Raw genomic sequence first — 9215 nt, 5'->3', positions numbered from 1 at the left:
GGCCCCCAATCTGGCAATTGTTTAATTTATATTCTATTTTGTTTATTTGACTTTTGTGAGTTTTGATACTTGATTACAAGCTTAAAAAAATAAAAGTTCTTCCTTAACTTCTTTCTTTCCTCTTTTAGAAAAAGGTTTGGTGCTATCTACTGTAAGTACTGACAATCATTTGGGGTGAGAAGTTTAAAGTATGCAGTGCAACAAAATCTGATTAATATACGAAATATGGACGTATGGGTTGGATTGCATGTATGGGTTTCACAGTACACTGTGACGAAATGGTGGGCCAAAAATATGGGCCCCTTTGCATTTTTTTGCTTAGGGCCCTCAAATGGCCTGGGCCGGCCCTGGTTTTATGGATTGATGATTATTTACTGTAATCCTTCGCTACATTGCGCATTAAACTTTTTTTTCTTTTAGAAAAATTATAAAGATAAATCAATGAAGTAGGGCTGCAGCTATCGATTATTTTAGTAGTCGATTAATCGAAGAACTAGTTAGTTCGAATAATCGAGTAATCGGATAAGGAACATAGATAGATACCTGAGCTGAGCCTCAAACGTTATTAAAAAATAAATAAATGAACGAGGATCTATGTACAGCAAAAGAACAATTGGCTAACATGCATAGCAAAAGTCTGCTAGCTTAAATGCTATAAAACGCTAAGGGTTTTTTTTGTTTTTTTTTTTCTCATGATTCCATTTTTTTCCTCAGAATAGAGTGATTCCATATATACTTGCTCTATAAAAGTAATATTTACTGACCACCACAATGTTTTTTATTCATTTCTTTTAGTGTTTCTGAATGCTAAAGAGTTGCACTTTTGAACTACTTCATTATATTTTTTAAGCTTTTTATCTGAGTTTGTTCTACATGATCAACTGTCTGAGTGAGTGCTCGCCTGAGACTGGTGATGTCATACTTTTTGCTAGGGATTGTAGTGAATGTTTAGCTCAATGGTGTTTTTAAAAAAATAATTGTAACAGTCGTGTATATTACAGTCATATTACATTTAGGGCTGTCAAACGATTAAAATATTGAATCGAGTGAATCACAGCTTAAAAATTAATTAATCGTAATTAATCACAATTCAAACTATCTATAAAATATGCCATATTTTTCTGTAAATTATTGTTGGAATGGAAAGATAAGACACAAGATGGATATATATATTCAACATACTGTACATAAGTACTGTATTTGTTTATTCTAACAATAAATCAACAAGAAGGCATTAACATTAACATTCTGTTAAAGCGATCCATGGATAGAAAGACTTGTAGTTTAAAAAAAAAAATGTTAGTACAAGTTATAGAACTTTTATATTAAAACCCCTCTTAATGTTTTCGTTTTAATAAAATTTGTAAAATTTTCAATCAATAAATAAACTAGTAGGTCCCCATTGTTGATGTCAGTAATTAAACAATTCTCATGGTCATGAAATCAGTTGCACCCAAGCGCCAGCAGAGGGCGACAAAACACCCAAAAAAAACAAGTAACAAGTGCACATGACCCTGTGCTGTCATTTTAATCTGTTTGAGCAGGGCATGTGCGTTAATTGCGTCAAATATTTTAACGTGATTAATTTAAAAAATTAATTACTGCCCGTTAACACGATAATTTCGACAGCCCTTATTACATTATATCAAATGACATTATTTTAATATATAATGAAAAGTATAGGGTAGTCTGAAATAAGATTTATATAGTTTTGTGTTATTTTTATTATTTACACATTTCAATTATTGAACATTATGGTTATATTATATTCGGTGAGCAAAAAATAAATAAAATACAGATTATTATTTAATGTTAATTTTTAATTGAATATTGTTTACAATTATGAAATGATGAGAAGAATTGCTCATTACCTTATTACTTAATTAATTTTATTAGAAAATTTTTTTGCATGCAAGTTTACTTCATTTTCATATGATTTGATTTCAAATACCAAAATACGTACTGTCGATGTAACCGTGTAGTGCGACCATGCGCGCCCGGTCGGGGCTGCCGAAGGGCGAGTAGTGAAGATCATCCGGCAAGGACGAGGGTATCCTGGACTGAGGGTGGCCCTGGGGGCCCCCGCTGTGCTGGGGTGTGTGCTTTTTGTGTCTTGCTCTGCAGTTTTGAAACCACACCTAAGAAGAGCCACGCAAACACATATCATGTATCGTGCCACCACAAATAGGGGATTTTTATTGATATGTTTGACAGTCTTTTATGTGTTAGCGTACCATATGTACATACTCACCTGTATAACTCGCCTGCTGAGACCTGTCATGTCGGCTAGTTTTTGTAGCGTTTGAGCATCTGGGTTGTTATCCTGGGCGAACTGGGCCTGCATGATCTGCAGAGAAGGGGTGTGTTGTTTTAAAGTAGTGATAGGTTACCGCTTGTTCTAATTGGGGTAGCTGGAGCCAGTTGAACACATTGAATTAGTTGCCAGGCCAGAAAACCATTCAGATTCAGATTTTTACAGGCTTCAATCAACTTAAAAGGGATGTAACATGCAGTTGTGCAGCGCCATTTACTATGACGCATCTCTATTGACTATTTGAACAGTTTGCTCGGAATATTAGCACTAGCATGGCTAGTCCACCCCCGCTGTAAACTAGTTAATGCAAGCTTATTATGACTGGTTACCAATAGATGGGCCAGATCAAAGTATGGAAAAAATACATACAGCATATAAAAACTGGGGTGGGGGTAGATAAGTAAAGTACAGGTAGTCCCTGGGTTACGACGGACCCAACTTACACAATTTCGAATTTACGACGCCTTTTTTTTTTTTTGTTGTTTAAATTTGACTTTTATTTTGTCATGCATGCTTTTATTTTGGCGCAGGAACCTTAGAACAGGAAGCGACCGCATGTACAGACACGCCCCCCCCCCCCCCCCCACACACACACGCACACACAGAACAGCTGAGTAACAGAGGTGACAGCCTGCGCACACATTTGTTGCTTGCGAAGCATCCAGAGGCGACGGCAACCCCTTTTGTACTGTTTATTGTGCGTTTTCAATTGCTGTTGAATACTTGGGGTAAGTTGATGTGATTGTTTTTGATGATGTGCAGACGCTAACTGATAGATGCTAAACGTTTGTTATTGCTGTATCAGCAGCTACTTTTGAACGCAAATTTGAATTGCTGTTATTGAAGATGAGACTGATTTCATTTCATTTTATTTTAGTTTCAAGCAATATGTGGCCCCGAAGTCACACTTGGCCACCACTGAATTCCCCATCCAAATAGTTTAAAACTGTTCCTCATTGACCTTATATACCTCCAGTAGTATGAAAAAGTATCTGAACCTTTTGGAATTTTTCACATTTCTGCATAAAATCACCATCAAATTGGATCGGATCTTTGTCAAAATCACACAGATGAAAATACTGTGTCTGCTTTAACTAAAACCACCCAAACATTTATAGGTTTTCATATTTTAATGGGGATAGCATGCGAACAATGACAGAAGGGGGAAAAAATAAGTAAGTGAACCCTTTGCCTAAGGAGACTTAAAGATCAATTGAAACCAATTTTTACCAAACATTTTAAGTCAGGTGTGTGCCCAATCACCGATGAGTGGTTTAAAGCTGCCCTGCCCACTATAAAACACACACCTGGTATGAATTGTCTTGGTGAGAAGCACTGTCTGATGTGCATCGTGGCACGGTCAAAAGAGCTGTCTGAAGACCTGCGATCAAGGATTATTGATTTGTATAGAGTGTCTGCTAAAGACTTACAGAAATCACTGGCACAGTCCAATATCTCAACTATATATATATAAAACTATGGCCAAGAATGGTGTTCATGGGAGGACTCCACGGAGGAAGCCACTGCTGTCTAAAAAAAAAAAAACATTGTTGCTTGTTTAATGTTCGCAAAAAGGTACTTGGACACTCCACAGACGTTTTGGCTAAATATTGTGTGGACTGATGAAACCAATGTTGAATTGTTTGGGAGTAACACACAACGTCATGTGTGGAAGAAAAATGGAACAGCTCACCAACATCAACACCTCATCCCCACTGTGAAGCATGGTGGAGGGAGCATCATGATACACAAAATATCAAATGTGATGGTTCACTTATGTTTCCCCCTTCTGTCATTGTTTGCATGCTATCCTCCTTAAAATATGGAAATCTATAAATTTTTAGGTGGTTTTAGTTAAAACAGACAGTTTTTTTTTTTTTCCATCTGTGTGATTTTGACAAAGATCAGATCACATTTGATGATTTTATGCAGAAATGTCAGAAATTCCAAAAGGTTGAGATACTTTTTCATACCACCATATGTATAAAAATAATCATTATCAAAGGAGTGATGTGTGTTACCTGCAGCTGCTCAGCAGTGAAGGACGTCCGTGCCCTTTTGGCTGGCTTGGGCTGATTCTCTTGTTCCGTTGGAACCGCTCCCTCTAATGTGATACCGTTGCCTGATAAGTACAAATCAAATGGCATTTGTTTTTAGTGACTCCATAAAAATGTTTCCTTCTTCCTACAGCTTAAATTTTTTTTTTTAAAACACTTTTCTAAAGTTGTTGCTGGTGCAACTTTCAGATATACTATGAAAATTTGACCAGATTTATTATTGGCGTATATCCAAATAACCAAACCTTTGAAGTAGAGTTGTTCGATATTATCGGGTAGCTGATAATATCGACCGATAAAAGCATTTTAAAATGACATCGGTTAATATCGGCATCGGTTTTGGGCCAATACGCAAATGGCAGTGCTGTCATGTCCACTTAATGCTCTCCTGTGTTTATGGTGTTTTGTCGCCCCCTGCCACCCTGGGTGATCTGCAGGGAGGAGGGCAACATAAATAGTCTGAAATATCAACAAATCTTAGTTGCCTCTTACATACAGTGGGGAGAACAAGTATTTGAATCACTATTGGCAGTGTATCAAATACTTGTTCTCCCCACTGTACAAATTCTGCAGCTCCATCGCATACTTCAATCTCTACCTCAAAGTTCCTCAAGGCAAGAAGATCAAGATCCTCCAGGACTGGCCAGCCCAGTCTCTAAGGGTGCAGACAATTAAAAAACTGTGTGGCATTTGCCAAGGCCCACAGCCTGTCAAAAGGATGGATGCTGGAAAAGTGGCTAAAGGTGGATTTTTTAGATGAATCTTCCATCGAATTACAACACAGCCGCCGCAAATATTGCAGGAGACCTACTGGAGCCCGCATGGATCCGAGATCCACTCAGAAAACAGAAGTTTGGTGGTGGCAAAATTATGGTCTGGGGTTACATCCAGTATGGGGGTATGCGAGAGATCTGCAGGGTGGAGGGCAACATAAATAGTCTGAAATATCAACAAATCCTAGCTTACAGTCCTAACCATAAAAAGGGACAAATTCTGCAGCTCCATCGCATACTTCAATCTCTACCTCAAAGTTCCTCAAGGCAAAGAAGATCAAGATCCTCCAGGACTGGCCAGCCCAGTCACCAGACATGAACAGGATGAAAGAGGAAGCATGAAAGACGAAACCCAAGAATGTTGATGAACTCTGGGAGGCATGCGAGACTGCTTTCTTTGATGTTCCTGATGACTTCATCGATAAATTGTATGAATCCTTGCTGAAGCCCATGGAAGTCATGCAAAATATTCAATTTGGATCTCACAGCACCACTACTTAATTCGCTTATGTAACAAATTTTTGTATTTGAAGTACATTTTTTGTTCAATTTTCACACTACTTTCTGAAGGCGACAAAACTTTGTTCTTGCCAAAATTTGACCTTTATGTCTTCATTAAATGATCAATCTTTTTTCAGTGAAACAAATATATTTTTGTACATTCGACATCATTTGGGAGGGTCTTAGCTTTCATATGAGCCATTTCTGAAACCAATTGAATCATTAAAAGTCAGGTTATTAGCAATTGTTTCCACAAAATGGATAAGCGACAACACTTTTGTCAGGGACTGTATTTCCTCCCAGTAGTAGCCAAAGCTTGAATTTTTTAAATATGTAAAAATCTGTAGACATCTGTTAAAGGGAATTTTTCTCAGGAGGATTTATACATACAGTATATAACCCTTAAATACCTTTAACATGAAGCAATTACCAGAGAATCCCAAAATTTGAAAAATAAGGTCCTAATGAAACCTTTTTTTTTTTTTTTCAAATTTGTAAAAAGAAAAGTCAAAATGAATATGTTTACCGTAATAAGTGCTCTAATATCTATAACCCTTGCTATATCCATTTTTTCCCCTCTTGGAACCTGCAGGTGCATGTGTTGACTTGCATCCATCATTTTTTTTTTTTTTTTTCAAAAAGAAATGTCAAAATTCTGAATTAGCTTCAAAATCATGAAATTTTAGGTGTATCAAATGTGTTACATTTGGCAATAAAGGGATCAAATTTAAAAAGGAATGATAGTTCATTTAAGTTTGAGGCACAGTGAAGGACAGAAGTTAAATGAATTGTGGTAAAATTTACTTCACTCACCACTCTCCGCGGCTCGCTTGAGGTTCTCCACCATGGTGTCATAGTGGATCCTGCACAGCACCTTTTCCTCCACCAGACCGAACTCTTCCCCCGTGGACAGCTGCCTCTTGCACGAGTAGCACGCGAAGCACGCCAGGTGGTACGCGTTCCCTCTGGCGCGCCGCACCCAGTCGCTGGCGTAGATCTGACGGCCACAGCGAGCGCACTTCGTACCAAACCTACTGTGAAGGACAGAAAAAGAGAAGCGCTGAGGCACAGGGAATACAACTAGATTCATCCAACTTCACATTTCCTATTGTGCTTGTCCACCAGTTGAGCTGGAGCCTATGCCAGCCGGCCTGGACCGACCACCACTTCAACACTATTCAACCACATATACCCAGAGGTGGGTAGAGTAGCCAAAGAAAATGACTCAAGTAAGAGTAGTGTTACTTCTAAATTAGGGCTGTCAAAATTATCGCGTTAACGGGCATTAATTAATTTTTTAAATTAATCACGTTAAAATATTTGATGCAATTAATGCACATGCCCTGCTCAAACAGATTAAAATGACAGCAATGTTCACAGTTCTTGTTACTTGGGAGTTTTGTCGCCCTCTGCTGGCGCTTGGGTGCGACTGATTTTATGGGCTTCAGCACCCATGAGCATTGTGTAATTATTGACATCAACAATGGCGGGCTTCTAGTTTATTTTTTGATAGAAAATTTTGACAAATTTTATTAAAACGAAAATATTAAGGGGGGTTTTAATATAAAATTTCTATAACTTGTACTAACATTTATCTTTTAAGAACTACAAGTCTTTCTATTCATGGATCGCTTTAACAGAATGTTAATCATGTTAATGCCATCTTGTTGATTTATTGTTTTGATAAACAAATACAGTACTTATGTACCGTATGTTGAATGTATATATCCATCTTGTGTCTTATCTTTCCATTCCAACAATAATTTACAGAAAAACATGGCATATTTTAGAGATGGTTTGAATTGCGATTAATTGAGATTAATTAATTTTTAAGCTGTAATTAACTCGATTAAAAATTTTAATTGTTTTTAATCAAAGATTAATTAAATTATTCATTCATTCATTCATTCATTTTCCATGCCGCTTTTCCTCACGAGGGTCGCGGAGGTGCCGGAGCCTATCCCAGCTAACTCGGGGCAGTAGGCAGGGGACACCCTGAACTGGTTGCCAGCCAATTGCAGGGCACAAGGAGACATACAACCATTCACGCACACACTCATACCTACGGGCAATTTAGAGTGTTCAATCAGCCTACCATGCATGTTTTTGGGATGTGGGAGGAAACCGGAGTTCCCGGAGGAAACCCACGCAGGCACGGGGAGAACATGCAAACTCCACACAGGAAGGCCGAAGCCCGGGATTGAACCCTTGATCTTAGAACTGTGAGGCAGACGTGCTAACCACTCAGCCACCGTGCCGCCTTAATTAAATTAATAATTAATTTTAATCATTTGTTTCACATGTAATGTAATTATTTTCTGTTTAAAAATTAATTTGGTGTTCAAAAAGTCTTTTTTCAAACTTCAGTCTGGAAAAAGAGGGGGTCGTCTTATAATCAGGGCCGTCTTATATTCGGGCCAATCCGGTATAAATATTTTTTCGTGTCATCGAGCCCCCCTTATTAGCCTCACTCAAAAAATCTGGATGATTTCGTAGGTGACAAGATTTTATTGCAGAATTTTAGCACTAAATACTTCCTTTTCACACGTGCACTATTCCACTACTCATCTTCAAACACATTTCATATATTTAGAAACAATTCATGAAAATTGATTTAAATATTTGCATGCCGTGATTTTCAATGGCAAGATTTTGGAATCAAATGCAGGAGAAATTGTATGAGTAATGACATACATTTACTATATATAGTTTCCACAGTCTGAGGGAAATCATGACTATACTGTGGCCAGTGACGAAAATGAGTTTGACAGCCGTGATTTTGGTTTAAGGTTGTGGGCCTGAGCTGACATCTGAACCCGGGACTCGACTACGAGGTAGAGGTGCCAACACAACCCATTTGCGCCGCCCAACTACATCCATTCTTTTTTAATGTCATCTCACTAACATTGATGTTTTGGTTTGCTTGTGGAGGAATGACGAAACCTTGGTGGAGGATGTGATTTCAACTAAAGGTCTCCTAGTTGAGCTTTAAACACAAACCAACCAACACCTGCAATTTCCTGACTGATGCCTTTAAAAAAAAAATTCAAACCCCCTCCCCCCATCACCACACAATCGCGAACATATACACACTGTACACTACAGTGCTTTCCCAGGGTGGATGATAGTCGGGGAGGGGATGACATCATTTTGTAGTGGCTGTAACCGATAGTATCAGTGAGGTCAGGCAGCATTATACAAGAGGGATAGGTACAGGAGGGGAGCGGGGCCAGCGGATGAGAGTTTTGGAAAGAGAACGTAAACCTCGCAAGGACAACAAGTGATTAACGACAGACGTGCCTGAAATGAGGCGTTAATACCTGAAATAAACACGTGCTGCTTATTGGAGCCGTACATGTGGTGGTAAATGTGTTTGAGGACAGAATGAGACAAACACTGTGGTGATGGAGGCAAAGCAGAGGTATTGCAGCTTTAATGATACTCAAGAAGGGCGTACACAAAGATTTTGCCATTTTAACCGACGTGTGAGACCCCACAAGGCCAAGGAAAACGGAATGAGCTCCGTGGTGCTAAGTGAAGCTATCTTCATTACTAAAATGTTATGTCCAA

At 38.4% G+C, this 9215-nt stretch overlaps 1 protein-coding gene across 3 annotated transcripts in view; it reads right to left on the bottom strand.

The window, feature by feature from the left end:
• lhx6a (LIM homeobox 6a) overlaps positions 1-9215 on the bottom strand; it is a 34835-nt gene that overhangs the window by 1075 nt on the left and 24545 nt on the right. For 2 of the 3 annotated variants that reach the window (XM_057819184.1, XM_057819186.1), the window contains 4 exons: positions 6459-6679; positions 4336-4436; positions 2252-2347; positions 1964-2138 (listed from right to left, as the gene is read on the bottom strand). In XM_057819184.1, coding sequence (XP_057675167.1) covers positions 1964-2138; positions 2252-2347; positions 4336-4436; positions 6459-6679 — 593 coding nt within the window. The remainder of the gene's footprint in view (positions 1-1963; positions 2139-2251; positions 2348-4335; positions 4437-6458; positions 6680-9215) is intronic. The other variant, XM_057819185.1, reaches the window with a different exon arrangement.

The sequence above is a fragment of the Corythoichthys intestinalis genome, chromosome 17, assembly GCF_030265065.1.
Source record: "Corythoichthys intestinalis isolate RoL2023-P3 chromosome 17, ASM3026506v1, whole genome shotgun sequence".
Classification (NCBI taxonomy): domain Eukaryota; kingdom Metazoa; phylum Chordata; class Actinopteri; order Syngnathiformes; family Syngnathidae; genus Corythoichthys; species Corythoichthys intestinalis.
This window is presented reverse-complemented; position numbering and strand designations above follow the sequence as displayed.